The sequence below is a fragment of the Thrips palmi genome, unplaced genomic scaffold (assembly GCF_012932325.1).
Source record: "Thrips palmi isolate BJ-2018 unplaced genomic scaffold, TpBJ-2018v1 HiC_scaffold_2, whole genome shotgun sequence".
Taxonomy (NCBI): domain Eukaryota; kingdom Metazoa; phylum Arthropoda; class Insecta; order Thysanoptera; family Thripidae; genus Thrips; species Thrips palmi.
Genome location: NW_023144629.1, coordinates 6,610,140 through 6,636,708, shown reverse-complemented (window position 1 = coordinate 6,636,708; position 26,569 = coordinate 6,610,140). Strand labels below are relative to the sequence as shown.

The 26,569-nt window shown below is 55.7% G+C and overlaps 1 protein-coding gene across 2 annotated transcripts in view; it reads right to left on the bottom strand.

The window, feature by feature from the left end:
- Positions 1-26,569, bottom strand: part of LOC117646712 — an 88,610-nt gene that overhangs the window by 56,655 nt on the left and 5,386 nt on the right. Inside the window, exons 1-2 of one of the 2 annotated variants that reach the window (XM_034387842.1) lie at positions 7,603-7,798; positions 3,756-4,157 (exon numbers count right to left, since the gene is read on the bottom strand). In XM_034387842.1, the coding sequence (XP_034243733.1) occupies positions 3,756-3,921 (166 nt within the window). In that variant the 5' untranslated portion in view covers positions 3,922-4,157; positions 7,603-7,798. Of the gene's footprint in view, positions 1-3,755; positions 4,158-7,602; positions 7,799-14,466; positions 14,741-26,569 lie in introns of those variants that run through there. The other variant, XM_034387843.1, reaches the window with a different exon arrangement.

Genomic DNA, 26,569 nt, shown 5'->3' with positions numbered 1-26,569 from the left:
GAAAACGGACGTATCGTTCGGGCCGTGTGGTTTACTGGGCCCGCCGCGACGTGTAATCGTCCGTGATTTGGATCGACTTGAAATTGGCGTCACGGTCTGCGTCGCTGTTCTACCGCTTCAGCAGAGCTGTTTTTATCACGTGATACCCGAAGTGTACACTTGGGGTAGCATTTGTTCTTCTTGATTCCCAGCCCTTCTCTAAGGTATCCTAGGCTCATTTAAGGATCTGCAGGATAGAATGTTCATTTCCAATTTTTCACTTTCTGCGTGGCGTTCCCATGCGTGTTTGTTTATGCTTCAAAGAAATGAGGCGGCCTCGCGAAGAATGCGCGGAACGCGAAAACGAACCCGTTACTCCGAGGAAACTACTCGCGACTTCGGCGTGTTGGCGTCGGCGGAGGGCGGAGGGGAAACACACATCAAAGACGATTAGACGATCCGCGCGTTCACGCGAGCAGCCAGCAAGCAGCAAGCAGCCCGTTACATGCAAGAAAAGCCTATTTCTTCCAGCAGGAAGCAGCCAGAGGCGTAGCAGCAGCGCCACTGCCGGCCAAGCCGTGCAAAAACGACGCCCAGCTGACAAGACGATACTTGTTTAAAATATCGCCATTTAAATTTTCTCGTTCATCTCTGATTTATGGCGGGCTCTTCACTGTGTTCTTTTTTTTTTGACCGGCCGGACCGAAGAGGCTCAGGAGGGAACCTGTTTGGCGGTTTGAAATGCGTGAGAACCAAGAAGCAAGGTGGTGGCCATTTCCAAAGGTTCGTCTCGGCACCGTCCTTTTTTTCTTTCATTGGAGCGATTTTTAAAAGCGCGGCGACACTTTTGCCGCGCGGAAGGTGCGCGTCGGAAAACATGTTGTGGTTGGCGAGACTGCGAGTCTGCGAGACGACGCTAGGGCGCTGCCGAGTAGTTATTTGGCCTCGTCATTTCCAACGCACGACGGGCATGACTGTGACAAAGACGGGCTGGCGAGCCGAGGCTTCGAGGCTCATGGAGAATGAGTCAACTCGGCAAGGTAAACACAATTGGACGTTATTTTCTTACGTCGCAAAGAGCTTCCCCTGATTTTCTTTTGTCCCATTTCGAGACGTCCTACTCTGTCAAACACTTGTTTTATTTAAGAAATTGAAAGAGGTAGCTATCACACGTGATTTCACCTGTAGAACGTTTGAGGCGAGACGAAAAATGTACACGTGGGGAGTTCCTTACTACTGACAAGGGGGTTCCTTACTACTGACGAGGAGGGTTTCCTTACTGATGTGGGGAGTTTTATACTACTGACGAGGGGGGTTCCTTACTACTGACGAGACCAAAGTTTCAACACACGCGTCAGAGAAGGAAGGAAACTGTTCGCAGTGATTAGAAAGAGCGCGATGAACTTACATTCAATTACTTTCCATGCAAATCTGGTCAAATTGGGCCGGCGAGTTTATCCTCCTTGCGCGCCAGCCAGCCGGTTGGATAACGCCAGACGGGCTGTCGCCGAAGACGGCTTCGGAACAGGCCGAGCAGCCCCAGCCAAAGCCTCACCAGCTGTCATTTTCTTTTTGCCGAACAAAATGACCCAGTGGGAACCCTAAGCGGCCCAAACGCCGAGCCTCTGGAGTCGGTGACGTCAAATCGCTGCAGACTTGACCGTTGATTCGGTCCGTTTGACAACGCGGCCCGGTTCCGAACGCACGTCCGCCATGGGCAGGAGAAGCCCGCTCCCACAATTTCATTGAATCGCCTGCCGCTCGGCTGGGCTCGGTTCGACTCGCGCGAGCGTCGTGCGGGACGGCCGCTCGTCCGTGTGACCTTGGCAGTGAGCGTCCATCAAAGCACGTAACACGTGCCCATCGCGAGCCCTGCAGTCGGGCCTAGCGTGCTCCGCGGCGGTTACACGCGCTGTGACGGCGCGAGGAGAGCGGCAAAGCCGGCACAGCGGCCCGGTGATGCAGACCTCGTGACAGAAGGTAAACAGTGCTGGAATTTACCGGCAAAAAATTTGAATTTGGCATAATGGGCGCACCATTTTAGTGAAGACGTTTCAGATCGCAGTGGTCCTTCCGGCTCTGGCTATTCGTGTACACCACCACCCCGCCCCGCCCCGCCGGCCGCAGACCGCAATCGAGCTGGAGAAGGAGGCGCGGAGGAAGGAGCGAGTAATTTCGTGACTCAGTACGCGCTAGACTTCGGACCGTCCCTTGCTGCCGGCGTCGTTGCCATGGGAACCGCGACGCCGTGACGTCACTGCCAAAATGTCCAAAGTGCTTTGCTTTCACACGGGCCTGGACCAAAGCATGCATCTCCAGTACCCAGTGCCTTTCCAGATAGCGATTCTTCCTCGTAGGCAACAGAAAAATTCACAGCGACGTGAATCCTTGGTGCTATCTAATCGTCTCCGGTTTCAAGGGAATATTTTCAACAGAGGACACACGAATTTTGAGCGGCAATCGCCGCCTCGTGACGAAACCTTTCACCTTTGAAACGGGGCATCTGCCCGTGGATCGCTCGGCGGATGCGAGGGTGTTCGGGGCACCGACGCACGTGGCGGCGGGTCAAGTATCGGGTCAATAATCCGGAGCAACGGCACTGGAGTGGGTGGAATGCGGGGCCGGTGACCTGGGCCCTGGGCCTGGAAGCGGAGGGGCCTAAGTACGCAGCCCGGCGGACCAAGAGGCAACTTGAACGCGCGAGGCGGCCTTCCCTGGGAGCAGGGGAGAGACAATAGACCAGCTCCTTCACCCGCTCCGAAATACAGGTGCCTGTGTCCCGTAAACAGTGACCGACACTTGCCTGTAACTGCAGAAGCCGACTTGAGCGGCTTCAGCCCGGAGCACTGGGTCGGGCCAACTACAACGCAACTAGCGGCGTCGTGCGTGGGTGTCGACGGAGAGGCTCGCCGTTCCTCGCAGAGTTCCCTCTGAGCTTATATTCCGGTCAAGGTGGGGACGCACAAGATGTACTCAATTCACACACACACGCACGCACGCTTGCACACCTACACACAGTCGCAGAAGCGCACACCCACTGATAGGCCGTATCGAGTCCTCCACGTTGGCGGTTCTGTTACTGCACCGAGATAAAAGCGAGTCGGGGCCGATGAAAGGCCGGGTTAGACCGTTTCAAATTTTCCGGTGGCGACACCACCACCGGTCCGGGTTAGGTTAGGCTGGCCTTCTGCGGCACGCACTGCGCCCGAGGCCATATCGCCGCTGACGTGGGGTGACTTGCCGTTCGCGCCACATCCACAACAACAACATCGCCATCCTGGCGTGACCGCGTGGCGCCGCGTGGCCGTCGGGGAGCCGCTCGCAACAAAACACTGCCGGATTCTAGCGATCCGTATCTACAGAACGGTGAAAGTGCAACAGCCGTGCACCAACTTCCAAGTTTTCGTTTCAGTTTCTGGCGACCCTGATGAAGGTGCACAGTGGGCGGGGGCGATCAACATCCCGGACGCGTGTTGAGCTCCAGAGTCGCTAAACGGGGCTCAAACCGTACGTGTGACCCCATCAATGCATTGCTCTCCGAACGAGGAATCCATTGGTGGGGCCACACGTTCAGTTCCAGTACCATTTAGCGACTCTGGAGCTGAAAGCGCGTCTCGAGCTCTGGCCGCCGGCGCCGGTCTTCTGGCCCACTGTGCGACGGAGACGCCGACGGGATCGGCGCCGGGTCGTCGCCTTGACGGCGACACAAAAGGCTTAAACCGCTCCGCCGCGGTACCGCGATCCCTGCCGCTGATTTGAATCTGCCGGCGACTCACCGTTCTCGGCGCCCTGCAGCCGGAAGTGGACCTCGAGGCCCTGCTGCGCGTCGGCGTGGACGTCGGCGTGCACGTCGGCGTGGTACTCGTGGTACTCGTCGGTGCGGTACGGCGCGTCCGTGGCGGCGACGCCCTGGCCGCGTCGCGCGGGGCTGGCGGTGGTCATGGTGGGGTCGTCAGCTCGCCGGGTCAGCTCGCCCGGTCAGTTCAGCCGGTCAGCTCGTCAGCACGCCGGCGGGGGCGTGGCGGTGACGCCGTCCAGCGTCCTTTTCCGCCTCATCCTCTCACCTGTGCGCGTCCACGCGGTGCTTGAACGACGGCGCGAGCGCGGGCATCGTCAGGCCGAGGGGCGCAGGTTCGAGACCCGCCGCCGCCGGTCGCACAGGGATGACATTCTGTTGGCTGCAAGGGTCGTTTTGTAAGCCGCGCGTCGTGACCGCTCGGGGGCGCTGCGGGGAATGAACGGCTGCAGCACGCGTCGGCTGAGCTCCAAGCACCCGCTGGAGGCTACCGGTTCAAATCCCACCCAACTCCTTTTCCCCACGCTTTTTTTTTTCTTACAGGGGTGGTTAGAAACAACGGGCAAAGTGGAGCACTGGATCACGAGGCCTCCGCGCGGGCCGCCCGTGCTAACCGACCCACTGCCGCGGCGGCACCTTCGACCAAAAACAAGACTTTGAATAACAAGAGCTGGTCCCGCTAATTAACGACTGTCGTTAAGACGCGCTTCGCTGCGCTACGCATATGGCACTACTTGAGCCCCTTAAGGCGGTCTAATCATCTCATGGACACGTGGACGCCGTGGTCGCAGAGAGGCTTCTCTCTGTCTCTCTCGCGCGCACGGGGCGTGCCTTGTGGGAGCGAGAGAGACAGAGCGACAGGGACGGCACGGTAACGGCCCTGACCTCGGCAAGACGGTGGCCCGGCACTGCCGCACTGAACATGGCTCGCTCCGTCTCTGTCGCACCCTTCCTTGCGCCCCGCGAGTGCGACAGAGACAAGCACTTGTTCGGGATGGCCTGGCCGCCCGGCGCCCCTGCGGACATTAGAGCTCGTTCCGCAGTGATTCAGAACGACGCCGATTGGCCAGAGCGACGCGACTAAAAAAAGAAGTTCATGAGGATCAGTCACTCAACCGGTGGCGGCGTCGCGCGCCCAAAAGAAGCGCCCCTTGCAGTGTGACCAGCTGCGACCACGTGGTGTGCCGACTAGACGTGACGCGCCCTGACCACGTGGTGTGCCTCGAGTGGAGGTGTGAGCAGCATCTGTGACCACGTGAGGTGTGACCCGTTTCTGTAACCAGCGCGGAAGGTGGCCACCGATTGGCTGCCGATTGCCGCGTCGTTTACGACGCTCTAAAAGTGCCGCAAGTTGTAATGTCGGCGTGCGGTGCAATGCGGTGCGCACGCGCGTGCAAGGTCGGACGCAGTGGACGCACGGAATACCTTTCAATTTGGTGCACCAGTTGCAATTACCCCCGCCTGCTGCCTTGACAACAAAAAAACCCACGCAAGTGCCACTTAATTTCGAGTTTTTCGAAGCTCCCGCCATTAAAAAAACGCACAAACAACGTCAGACTTCACATCTTCTCTCTCACGAGTGCAAGTATAGATTTTGATTCGGTCGAGAATATCGTGTGCCTATTGTGGGACATGAGAGCCGGTCTTTGGGTCATGATGGAAATTGACCTTGAACGTACATACTGGCCCGACTTATTCAATGAACAGAGCCCGATCTAAAAAAGGAACACGACTGAGCTACAAACAAAAGGTGGCACGGTTTTTAATGAGGTTTAAATCAATACGACATGGGAAAAAATAGGATTCCAAAAAGAGAATTCAAAAAAAAATGAGGCAAAACTCTAATTCCTTGTAGGTAAAACAACGCACTTATTTCTTTTTTTTGTGGCGGATTTTTTCCTTGTTTTGATCGTTTGTGGTTTTTTTTGGCATACGGCGGGATGACTGTACCGCGAGAATGGAATCAATTTCATATCGTGTCAATTGCTTGCACGCCACTTTACAGCGTCGCGACATCTTTCGGCCGTCGTCACCGCCGCCGGTCCTAAACAACCCGCCGCTCCTCACACCTCAGCGGCGGGAGCCTCGTCTCGCGACTCCTGAAGCGGCGGCCGTGTCGCGGAAGACACACACACACAGAGTGCGGAGCGCGACTTTTCGGCGACTCTTTTCCGTCGCCATAAAATATGATTTGGCGGCGGCAAGGACGACACACTGCGACACGGCCGGCCCGGTGTGGTGACCCTAGCCGGCAGCAGTGGACCGGAAACGGGTCGGCCGGCCGAGGACGGGGTGGCGCGGCACGGCACGGCGTCCACGTTCCCTGTAACGACCTGCACCATCAGGTCAATGAATGCACCGGGGCTGTCAGCACCGCATCTCCAGCGCGGCCGACGCCTATGGCCGACTATGGGCGACTACGGCCACCTATGGCAGGCGCTCGGGCCATTCTGGACCAACGTGACCGCAGCCAACGTTACACTATCGGGAGCTTCGAAAACTAAATTTTCCGCGCTGGAAACTTTACGAAGTATTTTGAGTACATTGTACGGTGTTTATGTAGTTTGGCAAGCGAAGAATTGGGCATGTAGCGTGCACACTCTGGCGCTCGGCGCGGTTCGACGCTGCTACGCCCCGGTCTGCTACACTGACGGCTTCCCCGCGGCCCGCCGTGCCACCGTGAGGGCCGGAGAGGTAATAATCTACCTAAGGACGCCTCGACCCGAGGCTCGGCCGACGTGCGAACAGTGCGGACATGCAAAGATGGCCGTGGCTGGCGGTATTCGCACTCGCCCGCCAAGTTCACCGTCGCTATTAGCACGACTCGCCAGACTCGGAGCAGCGCGGCGCGGCGCAGCGCGGCCGCAGAGATTGCTATCCAAACAGCACTCCAGGCAGCCACATCAAATTAGACTTAGGACCGACATCGGCGCAGCGCTGCCTAGCACAGCGCCCGGAGGTAGACATAGACATTGTCGACGCTAGCGCGCTCCGATCCAGTCGCTCCTCTGTCTGTCTGTCTGTCTGTCTGTCTGTCTGTCTGTCTGTCTGTCTGTCTCGTGAGGTGAGGTGCGAGAGAGACGAAGCGTGCAAGCGCGGATTCGGAAAGCGGCTGGGCAAGACGGCCATTGCCTCCCCCTTGCCCCCTAGGTAGCCGCCAGAAAAGTAGGCGGAAAGCCACTGTAAGTTGGCAAAGGGCAGCTCCCCCCCCCTTTTTAGGGCCGGCTCTGGATCCGCCACTGCAGGAACTTCGAGTGGCGTGGATGGCAACAAAAGCCAGCGATAAGGGTGTCGGAATCAGAGCAGCAGGCTGCCCGAGAGTCGTCGGTCTGTCTCTCTCGCACCATTACGGAACGCCGGTCGAGTGCGAGGGAGAAGGAGCGACGAAAAGGACTCTCGGAATCAGTCTGCCTGCAGGCCTCTCTAGCCTTAATCGCCGATAAAAGGATGTCGGTCGCCGAAGAGGACAGTCATCGAAGAGTGTTCGATTAGGGGCTGCATGAACAAAAAAAAATGACTTTGTTGTGGTAATTGATAACTAAGCTGGGGCGGTCGTCGTACAAAAGCCCGGTCTTAGCAACCAGCTTTTGGTAGAAGCCACCGGATTTTCGATAGCAGCCTTTCGAACAGACTTCCTGCGGGGTCTAGGCTGAGGTCGAAGCACTTCACTAAAATAAACACTTTTTCACAGGGGAACTGTTATCTCAAGAATTTTTGGCCGAAGGTGCCGTGGCGACGCAGCGGTCACGACGCGAAGCATTCTTTACTGGGTTGTTTGTCAGCAGCACACGGCCATCACACACACTGTAAACGGGTGCAACACCTACACTATTCCAAAAGAATCGAAAAGTCAGTCAGTCCCGCGTGTATATAATGTTGACACACACGACACTTCACTGTTTCACTTCACTGACACACACTTCAAGATTCACAGTGCACACGCAGCAACGATTTTTCGATGTTTTCGTTCGAAGGTGGCGGCAACCCTCGGGGGTGGCCTTCCGAACGCCTTCCCGAGCGGCGGCCGAAAGCGCGGTCCGGTTCGGGGCGGCGGCGACGAGCGCGGAGTCGCGCCGCGCGGTTCGAGTCGCTTCGCTTCGGTTCGGTCCGCGGAGAGGCGCGACCGGCGCGTTGGCGATCCTGGCGGAAGCTCGCTCCGACTAGCGAAGCAGGCGAAGCGGGCGAGGCGGCGTGCGGCACATCGGCCACCGCCGCGCTGCGGAACGCTGCGGAACGCCGCGCGGCCACGCCGTCAAGAGAGGATCCCACAGAGCAGCTGTCCGCGCGGGACGGACGGGCCGGCCGGGCCGCGGTGGGGGGATGGCATAGGACCACGAGGGCCGCGACCACCGCGTGCTCCGACCGCCACACCGTGTCACACCGCGCGTGTCCGTGCGCCGACACACACACGCACACACACACACACACACACACACACAAACACACACACGCGCACGCGCGCTGCTAAGGTCTTCCAAGACGGGCAAAATTGCCCTTCAAACATTCAATATTATTTCTTCACGAGAGTATAAAGTCGCCACCTCTAGTATCTTGCCGCTTTCAGCATGTTGCTGTAGTGAGTTGTTGTTTTCATTTTGTCACCATTTTGCATGATTATTTTTGTTGCATTTGATCGATGTGAGTACTTTGTTGTGTCGTCCCCAACAACAGTCAAATGGCGCGCCCAGCCATGATCCGTGGAGGTGGTTTCCCCCTCGGGTTAAGTGTGGGAAACTAAAACAAAAACCGCCTCCGTCGAGAACAACTTTATTTTTGATGGCAAGAAAAAAGTTTCTGGCTGTTGGCTGATTCGTCGGATTTCCTCATGTTGTCGTCCTGGTCACACACCCCATCATTGTGTCACCAGGACGTCGTCGTCGTCGACACGACCGCCGCTTTATTGTCATCTTCATCATGTCAGCCGCGTAAAAAGAAGAGAGGACAACAACCACGATCGGTATAAGCTCAGCGAGTGCGACAAAGTCACGCAATTAAATGGAGAACAAACATGCGAGTGATTATTGTGTCGTGGCGCGTTTCGTGCTGCAGTTCGCTCTCGTTTCCCTCGCTCTTTTACCATGGAGAAAACTATGCAACCTGACGTAACTAGCAACCTAGCCCTACCAGCAACCTAACCTAACCAGCAACCTAGCCCTACCAGCAACCTAACCTAACCAGCAACCTAACTTAACTTGCTCAGTGCTTTTCCTATCACCTACTACCGTCACCCACACGTCTCGAAAAAAATTCCGCGAAACGGCTTCCTCGCCTGACGTTGCCACACACAGAAAATGAGTGGAGATAAAAGAGAGACACAGATAGCAACTCGCGACTGCAATATCATCGCTAAGCTTGACGGGACTTGCTACAGTGCTTAATTCCTATACCGTACTAGGTCATTCACAGCGTTGCGAAACTAATTCACGCGAAACGGCTTCCGTCGCCTGACGTGCCAACAAGAAAATGAGTGGAGATGAAAAAGAAGAGAACAGGATAGCAACTGCGACTGAAAGTAACGATCGCAGTAAAGCGGACGGGCAGGGACGCCGCTGACATGCTCAGCGACCAAGGTGCAATACGGGGAGGAATTGTCTGTCGAGGCGGCGCCTTAAGTCCGCACCAGGCGCCATAGCGGGAACGAGAGGGCGACCTGAGAACGCAAGAGCGCTCATGGAACGAGAGAGAGAGAGAGAGAGAGAGAGAGAGAGAGAGAGAGAGAGAGAGAGAGAGAGAGAGAGAGAGAGAGAGAGAGAGAGAGAGAGAGGGCTGCTCCTGGACCTGCTCAAGCGCGGCTAGAGTGTGTTCGGCGGCCTCTGGGCCCGTCGGCCCGCCGGCCCGGCCAATGTCAATGTCCTGTTGCCCTGTGCCCAAATACGGACGGACGGACGGGCGGACCGCACGCACACGCGGAACGGCCATACTTCTTTGTCACGCGGACGCGCGCTAGGCGGACGGACACACAGACAGACGGACGGACGGACAGACAGACAGTACCCGAACCGAGAGATCACGGCCCAGGAACAATCAGTCATCCACTTGTCGGCCGCTCGTTGTGCGGAGAAGGCTCTCGTGTTGTTGTTCTAGTTGTCGGTGCGCAGTGCGGCGGCGTAGCGGCGCAGCGGTCCAGGGAGGCCTTCGCAGGGGCGGAGCCAGAGACCAGGGGGTTGTCTCCATTCAGGGGGAAGGTGTGATCATCCCTATGATTGTCAATTCAAATCCCCCCAATAAAGCATTTCATAAACTAAAAAAAAAACTCTCTCTCTCACACACACACACCTCATGCGGTACGCCCCTAGCCCGACAACAATACTTCCTCCAAATAACCAGCTCATTTTTTTCCAGTGTGGGACGAGTTGGACTGGCGGCGCGGCCGATCTTCGTGTCGTGTTCCTGGCCAGCAGGTGGCGCTGCTTCGGCTGCTTCGGCGCTGCCACGCTACCAGTGGCGCGGCCGCGGGGAAAACCCACCCACTCCGACGCGCGTGGAATTGCTGAGAATTCCCTATACATGTAAAAAGGCGAGCGACCAAACTACTAATCAGAGTCTCGCACTCTCTAAGGCTGATACAAAACCCCTGCAAACCAACGAGTAGGCAACCCGCCAAGCGGAGCTGTCCTCCACTGCAGCATTGCCTACCCACCATTACCATTACCATTAAGGGCTAAGTGGGCGCTGGCGGCGTTCGAAGCGGCGCCAAGCACTTGGCCTAGGCCAGCGGGACGCCCAGCCCAGCCTAGCGCACGCGGACGTCGCTGCCGTGGGAAAATGCAAAGACGACGTGAGAAGAAATTCCTCCGGCAGACTGATTCCGGGAGTCGTCTTCGTCGCTCTGTCTCTCTCGCACTCCCGAGAACGCCCCGCGAGTGCGAGAGAGACAGAGAGCGATTCTCGGAATGAGTCTGTGACTGGAAAACGGCGTCAACTGGTGCGCGGAAAGGTGCCGCGTGGAAACGGCCACCTCCACGGCGAAAAAAACAAAAACAAAAATAAAAACAAAGGAGAGAATAATAGACCAGGTGCTTTTCCGTCCGCTGAATAAGCGACGCCCACTTAATCGCGGTGCTATGCAAGAGGTGCATGCGGAACCCGCCGATTTCTATCGGGGCGGTCCCATAAACCAAGGGGGGGGGGCACCAATGGATGCTCTCCGAACGAGGAATCCATTCGTGGGGTAACGCGCTCGCTTCGAGTCCCATTTAGCGACTCTGGAGCTCGAAACGCGTCTAGAGTTTTGTCCGCCTCCACCGGTGTTCTGGCCCACTGTGCGGCCCTGCTTTGAGGAGGCCCCCTCCCCGCCCCAGCGACGCCCGGCCAGCACAGCCAGCACGACGCGGTGTGGTGGCCGTGGCGGCTTGACGCGTGTGGCGGTCGGCTCGTCGCCGCGGGCAGCACTCCGCCGGCGTAACGCCCGCCCGGCGGGTAGGCCGGCGGCGGCAGAGGCGCGCGGGGCCGCCGCGTAGGCTGCCTACCCGCCGGGCGGAGCTGCCGGCACGGCCAAGGCGAAGCCCACCCGGCAGGAGGGGGCCCCTACCTATGCCTGCCTGTCTGTCTGTCTCGGTGCCTCGCACATCTGCCGGGGTGTCACCCTCTTGACGCAAGGAGCTGCCAATAAACACTTGAGCACCGGAAGACGAGTGGAAAACGTAACCTGTCGCAGACGAGCGAAACGTCACAACACAGCTGACGAAGGTGATAACTTATTCGATAGTGTCTCTATTTGTTCTGCTTTCTAAGGGTTTTTTTTTCTTTTCGCTGCCACAGAAGTGTAGCCATTGGCCTTATATACTTTCCTTTACAGGCCAGGTGACAGGGAAGAGAGGCCTGCCCGCCTTCTTGACTTACAAGCTCGCCCGCGACAAGTTAGCCAGCCAGCCCGTCGGGGCTGGCGGGGCTGGCGGGGCTGGCGGGGCTGGCGGGGCTGGCAGCAGCCCGAGGCAGGCAGCCAGCCCGGCAGCCAGGCGTTCTTCCTTTTCCCCAATGCATCCGAAGCAAAGACAAGAGCCGTACAAGGCAGCCATCATCGCTTCGACTTTCTCCCTCAGGAAGCAACAATGTGTCTATGTCACAAAGGAGTCATCCGTGCCGCGCGTGCCGCCACGGCCACCAACGGGGAGAGCAGGGAGAGCGTACGCATGTCGGTGCGAGTCCCATCGGAAGCAGTGACAACAACAACAATTAACGATTATGAAAATCCGATGCGTCTTCGGAGGTCAAGTGGTCACGCGCGAGGTCACAGTGCAGTGTCACGAACGTGACGAACGCGACGCGCGCGCGCGTGACGCAGACGAGAAGAAGCAGAGGCAGCTCCGTTCAAAAAAACGGACGGTACTTTTACAGCATTCTCCTCTTTGTTGGACTGGTTTGGAGAGGAGAGGCCGCCCGCGGCCCGCTCACACGTAAAGCTGCCGAAAGGGAGAGAGACAGAGAGAGAGAGAGGCACGCCACTTTCGATTTCGATTCGCATTGTTCCGCTGCACACGGCCGGACGCACCTGCACACGGCGAAATCTTGAGCCAGTCTCTGCGCTTCGAAAAACCGCCGGCAGTTTACATCACAGCACAATCAGGATTTGTTGAGAGTCCCTTATTATTGACCGTTAGTTTTTATGTCAATGGGCATCCGCCTACTATGTAAAAATTAATAAGGTTAACCAGTTGAAAAATTATATTGGCTCACCTAATTTTTTTTCTGCATGATACAGGCTTTAAAAAAACTTAAACTACCCACTGGTATTTCTTTATAAACCAAATGAGGCAAACTCCGTTCATTTTAAAATTCATTTCGTCAGAAAATGAAAAAAAAACAATCGACAGCTCGGGTTGTAAGGTGTGCTGGGTTTGCGGCTGCAATCTGCAACATCTCCGACAAGGGCAATCATTTCCGCAAATTTACCCGCGCGTGTTCGCTTAGAAAGCTCCAGCACCTCTCTGTGTGCGCGTATTAGAACGTGCACCGACATAGGTTTGCACTCGCGGGCAGGGAGGCATGCAAGTGGGAGTGCAAATGCACCCGCCGACATGCGCGCCCATCTGGGCCTTTAATTCACAGCGAGTTATACACAGTCGGGAGCACTGCGACACGCCTTATTTGGCCGTGAACGCAAGGCAACGATCAAATTACACCTAGAAAAAATGCAGTTTCTAGAACTAAAAAATGTTTTCAAAATTATAAGAAGTCAGTGTCGTGCGTCGCTAGTAGTCGCACGAGGTGACGCGGGCGGCATCCAAAAAAAGACAGAACGACCGAGCGATTCAAATATTACGTAACGATTGGCGCGTTATCAGTGTGGACGGCAGGTGGACGTGACGGCTGCATAGCGCAGCGGCGCGGCGTGGAAGTCAAGTGGATTTCCTTTGGGGACGCCGCGCGGCCAGGCCATGCTGGCAGCCAGGCCGTCGTGCCGCCGGCCGCCGCGCCGCCAGACCGAGCTGGCAGCCAACCGGCTCGGCAGTAAAGCCAAAGGTCGACGAGGTCGGGGCAGCACAGCATTGCATGCTTTGTCGCGAGACGAGTGGATTGAAATGACCAAAAAGGAATAAGCAGTATCAAACAAGTCGGTCCGGACTGCACTGCCAACAAATTACCCAGAGTCGAATCGACGGAAAGGACGTTTGCTTACTTTTGTTGCATCGATCGTCAAGTACGCGCGCAACGAGCGGAGTATCTTCGGGCAGCGCAGCGGGCCAATGACGACAAGTTACGATTTTGTTTCTAGTGGTAGGTTAATTTCCCGGCGTTTCCGGCAAAGCGTTGCCCAACTCGGAGCCGTCACTGCCGTCAGCCGGCCAGTGATGGAAGAGTCACTAATCCCGCCGAAAGTGTGTTATCTGTGACAGTGGAGGTGAACACGTGCAACGCCTGTCTGGCGCCTTGACAGACAAAGCCAGCACACTCCACCAAAAAAAAATAGGAAGGAAAAAAGTTTTTCCGTGCTGCAAATTCGACTAGTGTCCGACGACTGCGCCGCGATAGCCAAGTTCGTGCCGCGCAGTGGGCGAGGCAGCGTGAAAGAACACGGTTGCCAATAAACAAAAACAAGAAACGACCTCAGCGACGACAATAAACTAAGGCGTTGTTTATGTTGTTTGCTGAATCCTTGGCCTGCCCTTATCCAGATTCGGCAGTCCGGAAGCCGAGCAGCTTCGCGCCACGGCAGCGAACAACAACAACAACCAAAGCAGCAGCAAAAACAAGGGGCAGGAAATTGGCGAGTAGTGCGTGCGTCTTTCGTTCACGCATGTTGGAAAACGAAAAGGGACGACGGCAAACGTATGGCGGACACGACTGGCCCATGGACTTTACGCGCTTTGTTGCTCGCAAGCGCCTCGAGCTAGCAGTGGGGCATTACACACACGCACACACACTGACGCGTGCCTCCGGGGGGCAAGTTTTGCGTGGGGCTTAGGATCGCGCCGAGCAACAACTGGTTCGCTGCCTAAAAGGGTCCCGGCCGCCCTGCTGTCGAAACGGCCAGACGCTGTCGGGCCCAGCGGACTGATGTGCCGTGTCTCCCTCGCACTCGAGGGGCGTCCCGTGTTGGTGCGAGAGAGGCAGGGCGACGTGAAAGACTCTGCGGGCCAGCGACCGGCTTGACGTGCCCGACGTGCTGGTCGTGCGGGGCTTGGTTTCCACGGGGGCACACCAGGGCACGCCCCGCGGCGCGCTTCTAGAAGGTGACTGTTGGTACTCACCATGGTGCTGCAGCTGGTGCAGGTGGTGGTAGTAGTGGTGGTGGTGGAGGATGCACTCCAAGTCGGTGCAGTTCAACATGGCAGGGTGGCAACACTGCCGTCCAGTGCCGCCCGCGCCTCATCCGAGTCGGTTGGCAGCACTGACAGGGCGACACCTGCGATTTCAACGGCCGCCCAGCTCCTTCATGTTGACGACGACGGACTCCGTGGACATGGCGGCCGCGAGCACCCCGTCGCCGCCCCCGCCTCCCCCGGCCTGCGCGCGGGCAGCGTCCTGCAACAGAGGAAGAAAACAGGTGAGCCACTGATACGGAAGAGTCTCGGACATGGTTCACAGTTTTCCCCATCCAGAACACTTACACTAGCATAACCTAAAGTAAGGTAGCCGAAGCTTGTACTTCCAAACCTAACCAATCCTACATGCTTAAAATTTTCAGAAACTCGCTTCAACGCCGAAAACACCTAAATTGCCACTTTACTGTGCTTGTCGCTTCCAAGTTTGATGTACTCTATCTCACGGAGGCGAGTCGTTCAAGCGTCGGCCGCCCAAGGACTGGTCAAGGACCACCCCGCCGCTCCGGCGAGCCGTTTGGCAGCGTTTGAGTTGGCTGCCTGACGGCCGGCCTGTGTGGGCCTCGGCCTCATGGGGCCGTCCCGAAATCACCAAAACACACTGAAACCATTTATTCGCGCGGCTGAGCCAGCATTACCTAGAACTAAGCTAGCCTGGCCTACGTTCAAAGGAACCTTGCATGGACTTAATGTAACCCAACCCCACCTAACCTCTCCGTTAGCTCGTGTTTGCCTCTGGTGGCCCTTCGCTCTGCCGGCTCTGCCTCCGCCGCGGCGCCACGCCACTGGAATCCCAGAACCGCGACTCGCCAATGAAAGTGTGTCGCAAAAGAGTTTCGTCCTTGTCTCCCCTCCGCCTAGTCTGCCGACCGGCATGCCGCGCTCCTCTCCGCGAATCTGCACTGTAATGAGCTCCCCGTCAACACACACACTGTGAAAACACTGTCGAACGCTCCAGAAAAGGGCAAGCTGACACCTCAGAAGTGTCTTGTACTATGACTACGGGTATGTTTTTTTAAGGTATCATCTGCTAAAAAAAATCGTACTTTTCCGTTTTTTGTTGTAGTGAAGGCATCACCTCACTCAGGGGTCGGAAACGGCCTAGGGAGCGCGTGAGCCCGTGCGCCCCACCGCTGCCGACGCGCCGCGCGCGGCGGACCGCTCTGCACGGCGGTACTAAAATCGACAGAACTTTGTCAAAACTTCATCAAATCGATCAAACGAGGTCATTTTTGGATTCTACACAAAATTTCCTATCGATTACAAACAATGGTTTAGCGTTTCAAGTGTTTAAAACACGTTATTTTTCAATTATAAGTCAATTTTACCGGCAACCGACAGCCGACTTGATATTTCTCATTCGCTTAAAAAGTGATTTCTGTTTGTTTTAGGTCCATACATGCAGCGAGCCGATTGTTGGCCATAGTTTACTCTGTGGCGTGGTGTGTTTGGAATGTTGATACGACCTCTGGGGCGACCACAGTGATCCAAAACGTAACTTGGACATTTGGTACAAAATTGGTTTTTGCAACTTTGGAGGTTAAAAGCACAGCTTGTAAAATCACGTTTGTCATGTTCTATACGCCTAAGCCACCCAGAATTTTATTCTCTATCGCCCTGTGGTAAGCGTTTTGCGAAAGGAGATCAAACTTCAGATATCTCGCAAAAGTTCCGAAACACTACGAAAACGCCGTAACAGTACAAGCAAACGGGGGAGCTTAATGTAAACAAACTATAGCTCGGATTGAAAATCTGACACCACCACGTTGTAGCGCGGACAATTTTACAAGCCATAGTCTAAGCTCATCGCAATCGGACCATCGGTTCGAAAACAGCAGTATATATTCTAAAAGACAGATTTAACGTCGGGTTTGGTCAGGCGGCGGCAGTATGAGAAATTACTGTGGCGGCGCACTGAACAGGGGTTAAGAGATTTGCTCGCTACGTTCAAACCGATGGTCTGATTGCGATGAGCTTAGACTATGGCTTGTAAAATTGTCCGCGCTACAACGTGGTGGTGTCAGATTTTCAATCCGAGCTATAGTTTGTTTACATTAAGCTCCCCCGTTTGCTTGTACTGTTACGGCGTTTTCGTAGTGTTTCGGAACTTTTGCGAGATATCTGAAGTTTGATCTCCTTTCGCAAAACGCTTACCACAGGGCGATAGAGAATAAAATTCTGGGTGGCTTAGGCGTATAGAACATGACAAACGTGATTTTACAAGCTGTGCTTTTAACCTCCAAAGTTGCAAAAACCAATTTTGTACCAAATGTCCAAGTTACGTTTTGGATCACTGTGGTCGCCCCAGAGGTCGTATCAACATTCCAAACACACCACGCCACAGAGTAAACTATGGCCAACAATCGGCTCGCTGCATGTATGGACCTAAAACAAACAGAAATCACTTTTTAAGCGAATGAGAAATATCAAGTCGGCTGTCGGTTGCCGGTAAAATTGACTTATAATTGAAAAATAACGTGTTTTAAACACTTGAAACGCTAAACCATTGTTTGTAATCGATAGGAAATTTTGTGTAGAATCCAAAAATGACCTCGTTTGATCGATTTGATGAAGTTTTGACAAAGTTCTGTCGATTTTAGTACCGCCATGCAGGGCGGTCCGCCGCGCGCGGCGCGTCGGCAGCGGTGGGGCGCACGGGCTCACGCGCTCCCTAGGCCGTTTCCGACCCCTGCCTCACTCGAGACCATCTGCAGTAGGCTACTTGTAAGGAACTTACAGCACTACCCACACACTCCACACCTTTTATGATCCAAGTACCCATGTTTTTTTTTGTTTTTTTTTTTCGGAGTGACTCCTCGGGGCTCCGACCAGTGTTGAGTAACGACAGCGTGAGCTTCTGCTGAACGCTGTAACATTGAGCGCTCGCACTTGTGCCCTGTGATCACTATGCCGCCGTGCCGCCTGTCTGCGGCTGCGTACATCTTTCTCTAGCAGACAGACAGACAGACAGGAAAACAGACGGAAAGACAGACGACCGTCGGTTCTGTCATAAACGGGGAAAGACGCGCGTTAGTATGATCTTGACTCGCTGCACCGCCGCTTCCCGCTCCCCTCCAGTGCGGACACCACCACAACAACACCAACACACTGTACGGGGCTTTTCTCCATGGCATGTCTTTGATCTCCAGGGCAGTCCGGCCGGTCGCTCTATCCCCCAATAAGGCGTTGTGGGAACATTTGAGGGCCACTAAGGCTTCGCGTGTATGTACCGGTGTGTGTGTGTGAGAGAGAGAGGAGGGGGGGAGGGGGGAAGAACATCAGCGAAAATAGAGAACGAAGCAGACTGACAAACGGAGAGCGGATATGGAGTCCATCTCCGAAATCCTGCTGATGGGTCCGCCATTAGCGCGTCCCGGACCCAGAGCCACTCTGCGGGTATCGACTGCGCGCTCCGTAGTGTAGCGCCCAAGGCAGACCCGTTCCACCTAATGGCTTCGCCGAAATCAGGAAATCCACCAATCGGTCAATGTCACCCGTCTGTTCCAGCACCAATACACCACAAAAAAAAAATTGTAGAAAAAAGACCAAGTGTTTCTGAAAAAAAAATGAAAGGAAGCTGAGTTCCAAAAATATAACTATTTCACTAAATATAACGTTTGCGCGCGCCTTTCTCGACGGCCTATGTCTCGCCGAAATAATTAGTCCACCTCGCCAGCCAATCCTGCACGGCACGGCACTATCGTTCCGGCCTTCACTCGCTTTGTTTCCGGAGGCTCCTTTCACTCTCCACTGCCTTGGTGTGTGTGCGTGCGCGCGCGCGCGCTTGTGTGTGTGTGTGTGTGTGTGTGTGTGTGTCCGCACTCAATTGGCGCCTTAATGTGACACGTCATTGAGACACGGACCCTGCCATCAAACTGTGGTGGCAACACAATGTCCCCCGCGAGCTACGAACGGCTTCAGACAAGCATCACAACAAGGAACTGAAATAAAAATTATTTTGTGAAAATTGATTCATAATATTTTGCCTTTCAGCGAACATTTCATGCGCCCAAAACGAGGAAAGAAACACTTTTTTTTTCAGTGCGCCTGCGGTGTGAATAAAGCACCAGCGCTATGCTTCCTGTTGCGGATTTAACTGCACTTTACTGAAAAATAACGCCTCTGACTTTGTTATTGTTACGAGGCGCGTCTGAGGCCGAGGCAGGCCAAGGGCAGCCAAGGGCTCGGCCGAGGACGCGTGCAATAATTACGTACTGGACGCACAAATGGCCGGAATGAATGGCAGTGCAGTTGCAGCGTTGCAGTGCGTTGCAGTGCGGCCCACAATGGCTGGCAAAATACAACACACTGTTAACAAAAAACAACTAGCTTAGAAATTTCCAAAACAACTCATTGGGGAAAATGGTTTTGGTCTACGTAAAATTTCAAAACCTTCAATGTTTCCAATTTCTTATACAGCACCAAAAAAATATATTAAAAAAAGAAGTCCCCGGGATTTTCGCCTATTTATTTCTAACAGTGTAGTGATGTGTGTGTGGCAGGGGCGTAACCGCCGTGTCATCTCCATCGTCGCACTCAGGAAAGGTTTGAAACTTTGAGCAAATTTGCCGAGCGATTGCGCCAATCCTTATCGACTTGATAAAGAAAATAAAAAAAAAAAGTTTCCCGAGTGTGCACATTGGCGAGGCGCGAGCGCATACCACAGATCCTTCCTGTGCCTTCCGGTCGCGCCTTCATGACCCTGCACTGTGAAAACAGGCAGCCCGAAACGGCAAAGCGCGGCAAAAGCGCCACACGCATGCAAAAGAGTGCGCGCGGCTCGCGGGGAGGACAATAAACCGTTGAGTTATTATTGACTCAGGTGACAGGCGTCACCACGCGGTCTCGAAAATAGAACACACACGCACGCGCGCGCGCGCGCACACACACACACACACACACACACACACACACACACACACACACACACACACACACACACACACACACACACACACACACTTGCAGCGGACTGACGCACGCTCTGACGCCGGATAACCTAACCTTGATGGGACACCGCCTACGGCGCCTACGGCGAATCTGGACCGTCGCTGGCATTACTGCGTGAGCGCGATAAGTTGGATGTCAACTCCCTCGGAACATTTTCCATTCATTTTATTTTTTTTTTATAAGAAACTGGACGTTAATCTGCTTAAAACATGTTCTTTTATTTTCATTTTTTTTTTAAATTTGACCAACCTTTTTTTTTTTTTTTTGTAACACGACATTACGTTTTGTACGTGCATCTGCAAACGCGATTTTGCTCTCCTTGTCGCATGGTCGCACTCTGTCCCGTGACCTGTTACACTGTGCAGGGGCGACACACACACACACAAGCATAATGAGCCACTACTACCTCACCCAACAGGTTCTGTGTCGGAGTGTGCGTGTGCAGTGTGTGTGTGTGTGTGTGTGTGTGCTGAAAGCGCACGCCGCAACTGTCCAGGCCGCCCTTGCCACTTGGTCGGTTCTTCCCCTCTCTCTCCCACACACCACCGACGGCGCACACATCTGACGCGGGAATTTCTTCGAGTTAGGGTCCTCCAGGTCCTGGACTGCACGACTCCAGGACGGCGGCTGGCCGGACCTTGAAAACCGCAGGCATGACCTCTGCACCGCGACAGCATGCAGCGGCAGGCGGGCTGCTCGGCCTGCACGCCTGGAGGTTATTATTCCAGTTCAGTGGTGCAATATCCTGACTGCTTTCGTCGCTCTGTCTCTCTCGCACCCACACGGGCCGCTCCCTGAGTGCGAGAGAGAGAGACTTCTCACTCGGAATCAGTCAGCAGGGGAAACGGTTTTTCAGATGTTTTTATGGGGAAGGTGTCAGCGGAAACGACAAAAAAGAAAGACACGCACGTAGACACTGCTGTCCTTGCGGAGCTCAACCAGAGCTCGTGGTCGTCAAATCAATATGGACGATCCAATGGTCTTCAGTCCACCCGACTGACTTGCAGAAAATAAATCCGTCCGATTTTCCCCATACATTAAGCTTAGATAATTGGTGTTAAAATGGAGTCGAACAGTCCTAAAATTTAACGGAGCACAAGTCGACAATGATGTTCATCCCTGTTTTTTTTTACGACCTCGTTCCGCGCTTGCCAACGATGACACACACACACACGCGAGCGCGTCAACGCTCACACACAGACAGGCGACACGGCGCCCACACTGGTTATGAAGAATCGATCCTCAATTCGCATAACGCTCTGAGGGCGTTCAATGGACCCAGCAGCCAGACTATGCGGCCTCTCCGACGTCACTCTGTCTCTGTCGCACTCATGGGGCTCTCCAAGGGGGTGCGAGAGAGACAGAGCGATCTTCCGAATGGCTTGGCTGTAGGCCGTGCTGTAGGCCGTGCTGTAGGCCGCGAGCAGCAAGGACGACAGGCAGCGCAGTGCACGCCATTTCGAATAGGAATTAGATTTTCGTCGTCGTCCGGTGGATGGGGCGAGAGAGAGACACACTGAGGCAGGCAGACAGACAGACAGACAGACAGACAGACAGACAGACTGATAGACTGACAGACAGGCATATGACGCTTATAGCGCCGGCGCCGCGTGTTCAAACACAGACATCGATATTTTCGGTCACCACAATCACACTACTAGCACCCCCCTCTCTCCCCCTCTCCTAGACGCCCGGGGCCCGCGCACCAAAATACGATATAGCGGACCGGCTGGTCAGTGCAGTAGTGGCAAACGCTATCAGGATCGAATATTATTTTGGACGCTGACGAGACCGGACCGAAAATACGCACAGACGCTGGGAGAAATAAGTTTTTTTGTCGTTTGTTTATTTGTGGTGTTTCCGCGCTGAGAAGAGGCGAAGACTTAGCGGGGAGTGAATGTCACTGTGGTGCGCCATGGTGATGTTGTTGTTGTCGATGAAGGGAAGTGGTCTTGGCGCGGCGCGCGGGGGCCCCGCGGCGGCAGCGCGGAAGTGTGCTGCTTCCGAGTGAGCCCGCCGGCTGCCACGCCCCCCCGCCCCGCCCCGCCCCGCCCGCACGCCGCCCGCCCCGCCGCCCGCCCCGCCCCGCCCCGCCGCCCGCCCCCCGCCCCGCCCCGCCCCGCCCCGCCTCGGCACCCTGGCCGGGCGCCCCGCCACCGGCCGCGGCTCCGCGGCGGACACGACCTGCACTTGGTCCCCTATGATGCGCCGTGGCGCTTATGTATTCCGCTGGCAGGGCCGGGAAGAGAAAGGAAATGTTACGCGAGGGGGAGGGGGGGGGGGTGGGGGAAGGATCACATCGGACGCGGGTGCTAACTGGCCCAGCCTGCCGCGCCGGCCGCGCACCCTCGTGGAGGTGGCCGACGACCACTGTCTGCAGGCTGATTTCCGAACGGTCTGTCTCTCTCGCACCCATACGGAAAGCCTCGTGAGTGCAGAGAGAGAGAGAGATAGATGCCCCTCACTTGCAACGAGCTTGCTGGTGGATGACAAGCAGACGCCGTGGTCGTAAAATGGTCCGCTACACTGTGCACTGCACTGCCGGCACGCGTCACTGCACTGTGAGGCGCGCTTTTCCGACGACCTTTCTCTACAGTGGTGACCCAGCCGCAGTAAAAAGTGAACGGAGGGGAAATGAAGCGAGTTGTAATCGGCGGCTTCCTTACTGCTTCATGTCACAGGACGGGCGCGATGGAAAAACGCACGCTGGTTGAAAGTCGGCAAAAAAAAAAAATAGACCGGCCAAATGATAATTGGCGGCCAGTGAAAATGTAGTGAACGCGTCCAGGGGACGACGGCCTCGCTCCCTAGCTCCCAGCTCTCTCGGTTTTTCGTCCCCGCGCTTAAGGGGAGCCGAGCGCCCGGGAGGTAGACACCCCCGTCGGGGAGGCGCGTCGCGGGGTGGCCTACCCGCCGCTTGACAGGCGCCATGACGTGCGCGCTCCAGAGAGGCAGGCTGGCCGATACATTTTCTTTTCGCGTACCCGTTTGGCCTGATTTGGCGAGAATGTGGGCGTTGTCCGCGAGCAGCGCGAGCACGGCGGCCAGGCCTGAATGGGGGAAGGCAGGTGCCCGCCGCGTGGAGCCGCCGAAAAACAACAACAAAGTGGCGTTGTTTTGCACCCCGCCCAGGAAAGGACGCTGGGATACACCAGAATACACCTACCGCTACCGATCGGCGGGGGCAAAAAAGAAATTCCGCTTGGAACACGAAATAAAAGGAAATGCTGTTGACATCTTCGTGTGTCGTAACTTTCTCTGTGAGGCGGTTTGCCCGTCCGTCCCGCCAAAGTCGGCCCAGGATCGATTCTGTCTCTCTCGCACCCGTGCGGAACGCCTCACGAGCGCGAGAGAGACAGAGCGACGAGGCGATGCTCCGGAATGCGGCGGCAGGACTTCCAGGACCTCGGAAACGGCCTCCACCAGTGTGCTGGCCGCGCCATTGCCGGAGTGTTGCACCCAGTGTCACGTGGGCCGTCCACACTCTCCCTCAGCTACGGGAACCACAAACCTTCAGGTTAGTCCAAACCCAACCTCCGGGTTTCCGTGGAGTTCGAACCAGAGCCAAGGTCGGCCGCCCCGAGACGGCAAAGGACAGACTGTTGACTCTCGGCCGAGCGAAGAGAATCGACGAAGGCGACATTTTTGCGGCGGGCCGCGGGGCGTATTCAGTGAAAGTGTAAGACCCGCACGCTGCTGTGTGTGTGGTGAAGGGTGGCAGACGTGCCGCGGGTACACCGCAAAACCGAAAACTAACTCGCAGCGCCGAGATTCGAACCCACGATCAGTGGCGCGGTTCCACCCCGTGGATGGAGCCGATTACTCGAACAACGGGGCGGGGCGGGGCGGGGCGGGGCGGGGCGGGGCGGGGAGACCGCAGACTCGACACTGTCATCTCGCGACAGCCGATAAATTGCGTGGGTTGCGGTCGCACGGGGCGCTCCATATTTTTCAAACTCGTTTATTCATGTTCTCTTTTTTCGGATAGTCAATCGCATTGTGTGGAGCGTGGATTGAGAAACAGTTCACATGGCGGCAACTACTTCGTTTTTGTAGACACGACACTGATCCAACTTTGGCACGGTCGGAAAGGTTCACGCGAGTAGACCACCGGGTTTATGTCGTTTGACCCCCCCCCCCACACACACACACACACATACACACGGCACAGACGCGCGCGCACGTTTTATACAGGTGACCTATCGTTCAAACAGCGCGGGGCAATATCCCGATTTACGCAACTGAAAACATGTATAGCAGCACAGGACAACGCCGTGACAGACAAACAGACAGACAGACAGACAGACAGACGGTTGTTTTACACGGCACTGTAACAGCACAACATTTCGGTAATGGTGCGCCGGTAGCGCGGCTCGGTTGATAAGATAGGGCCAAGATAGCGCTCAGCAGACCGATTCCGAGAGTCATTTTCGTCGCTCTGCCTCTCTCGCACTCGCGGGGCGCCCCGTGCAGGTGCGAGAGAGGCAGAGCGACGAGAACGACTCTCAGTGTGCAGGTCTAGCGAAGCAGCGAAGCCCAAAGGCGAAGCGCGGCCGAGCGCGCACGCGGCAAGGCGCGCTCTGAGATTCCCGCCTGTTGCTTGGCGGGGCTGGCGGGGCTGGCGGGCCACGGCGGGCGGAGCGGAGCGCGCGCGAAGGCTGGCGGGGGGGCCCGAGTTCAAACACCGGCCGTGCAGGAATTTTTTCTCTCCTTCCAAGGTCTACTGCGACGCCAAATCGCGTAGCTGCACTATACACTGACTGGCTGGTCAGCAAAAAACAATCGGGATCTCCGACCGGCGGCATGAGCGCAGCAAGTTTGGAGACTCCACGCGTCGCGCGGCGTGGGCCTGAGGCACAGTGGGCCAGAAGACCGGTGGAGGCGAGAGGCGAGCTCAGAGTCGCTAAATGAGACTCGAACCCAGCGTGTGACCCCATCAATGGATTCCTCGTTCGGAGAGCAATCCATTGGTGGGGTCACACGTTCGGTTCGAGTCCCATTTAGCGACTCTTGAGCTCAAAACGCGTCCGGGATTTTCGACCACGTCCACCGGTCTCCTGGCCCACTGTGGGCCTGCACTGCGTTACATGTGCGCTGCGCCGTGTCCCAACCCGCATTAAGCAAAGCAGCACCTTTTCGTTAACGGCCGCCCTATAATCACCTCTATTTCCTGAACTCTAGTTACGTCGTTGTGGGGGCCGGGCCTCGGGCCGAGCCGCCCTAGCGAGCCGCATGGCCGTGGTCCCGGCGGTCCGCGCCGCGGTGACGCTGTGGGCTGCGGTCAAGCGCCACGCCAGCCAGCCAGCCAGCCAGCCCAAGTCACTCATTGTGTGCGCGCACCTCAAGGACAGCGCGCCAAAAATCAAATCAATCAAGTGTGATCTTTTTAATCAGGTCACGTACACCGGCGCGCGCGCACACACACACACAGCGGTCAGACGGGACAATTCACACACACACACGCGCGCGCGCGCACGATGCAAATGCAGACGAATCGTCATACATGCAAACATTCGAACAAAGATACACTCGTTCACATTCACGCATATACACACACACACGTGATGAGTAACGACCTCGTGCAGTGCAGTACCTTCTAGTAGGTAAGAGTATTTTTTTTTTCGCACCGGACAAGAGGCCAGGCCTCTGAGGAGGTGTACTTCCCCCTGCAAGGCTGCGAAGCGGCACCTGCAGACTGATTCCGAGAGTCGTTTTCCGTCGCTCTGTCTCTCTCGCACTCATGGGGCGTCCCTTATGGGTACGACAGAGAGAGAGAGCGACGAAAAACGACTCTCAGTCTGCCAGTCTCGTCATCGTCGTCCCGGCAGGCAGAGCATAGAGAAATCAAACTAGCAGTGTGAACAACTTGCGTAGCTTTCCCCCTCCGCGCGTCAATGCCAAATTGACCCAGATATTCATGAATTTAATAAAGATTGGCTGTAAATCACGCCGCCTGACAGTCGTCTCTCTGGAAGGCCTTCCAGTGGCGGAGAGAGAGAGAGAGAGAGAGAGAGAGAGAGAGAGAGAGAGAGAGAGAGAGAGAGAGAGAGAGAGAGAGAGAGAGAGAGAGAGAGAAGGCACAATGCGTCCCGGAACACGGTGCGCGAAGCACGGCACACTTATCTCCGTTTTGGCGAGCCGGCAGGTAGATAACGCTTCGCGGCTCCCTTCAGGCCTTTCATGCCGCTCGTCTGCGTTTGAACAGCGCGTGTAGTGAGCCCACTGGGATAGCCCCCCATTATTTGTTTTCGTTTATTTTTTTCGGTCTAGCGTGCGCGAGAAACTTTGTGCCAAAAAAAATTTGACGCCGTTTCTTTGCTAACAACACGGCCATGCTACACTATAAGGTTTGCGTTTTTCTTTGATTGATGTTCGTGAAGGTCTCGTTTTCTCACGGCTGTCTTTCTAGAACGGCGAGCGACGCGCCAGCCTCAAGTCGCCGAACGACACTGGCCGTTTTGACTTCGGTTTGTGGCAGATCTGTCAAAATTTGTCGTCACTTCCCGACAGGAGTTGAAAAATTAGATTCTCCTCACTTAACAATTATAACAATTTTATGATAAATAAATGACATTTATTCATCAAAGCTTCTCAGTTTTGAATGGATGTGACTACAGTGTCATGTTAACTATCAACGTTAGTAAGGAAAATGAGCCTTGAAATTGTGGCAACAGAATTTTTCAAGAAAACCACCAGAATTGTACTCATTGCGAAATTCCGAGACATTGTTGTCTTTCCTCGTTTTGAGGCGAGCCTGAGTGTAAATGATGCAGGCACGATATTGGCCGCCCCGTTTCGCAATCCGACGGCGGTTGTCATGGCAACGGAGGCAGCGGCACGACAGTGGTAGCGCCTCGGAGAAAACGTGAGGCGGATCAAACAAGAGACAAGCAAAGAAAGATGAAACGGATCACTCGACAGTCTCAGCCTCGCGGGCCGTGCCGTGCCGTGCCGTGCCGTGCCGTGCCGTGCCGTGCGAGCCACTGCGGAAGTGTAGCGGGACGAGGTGGCGGCCGGGCGAAAGTTGGGGCGCATTGATTAGGCAGATTTAATTTCGGCAACGTTTATAGTCCAACGGACG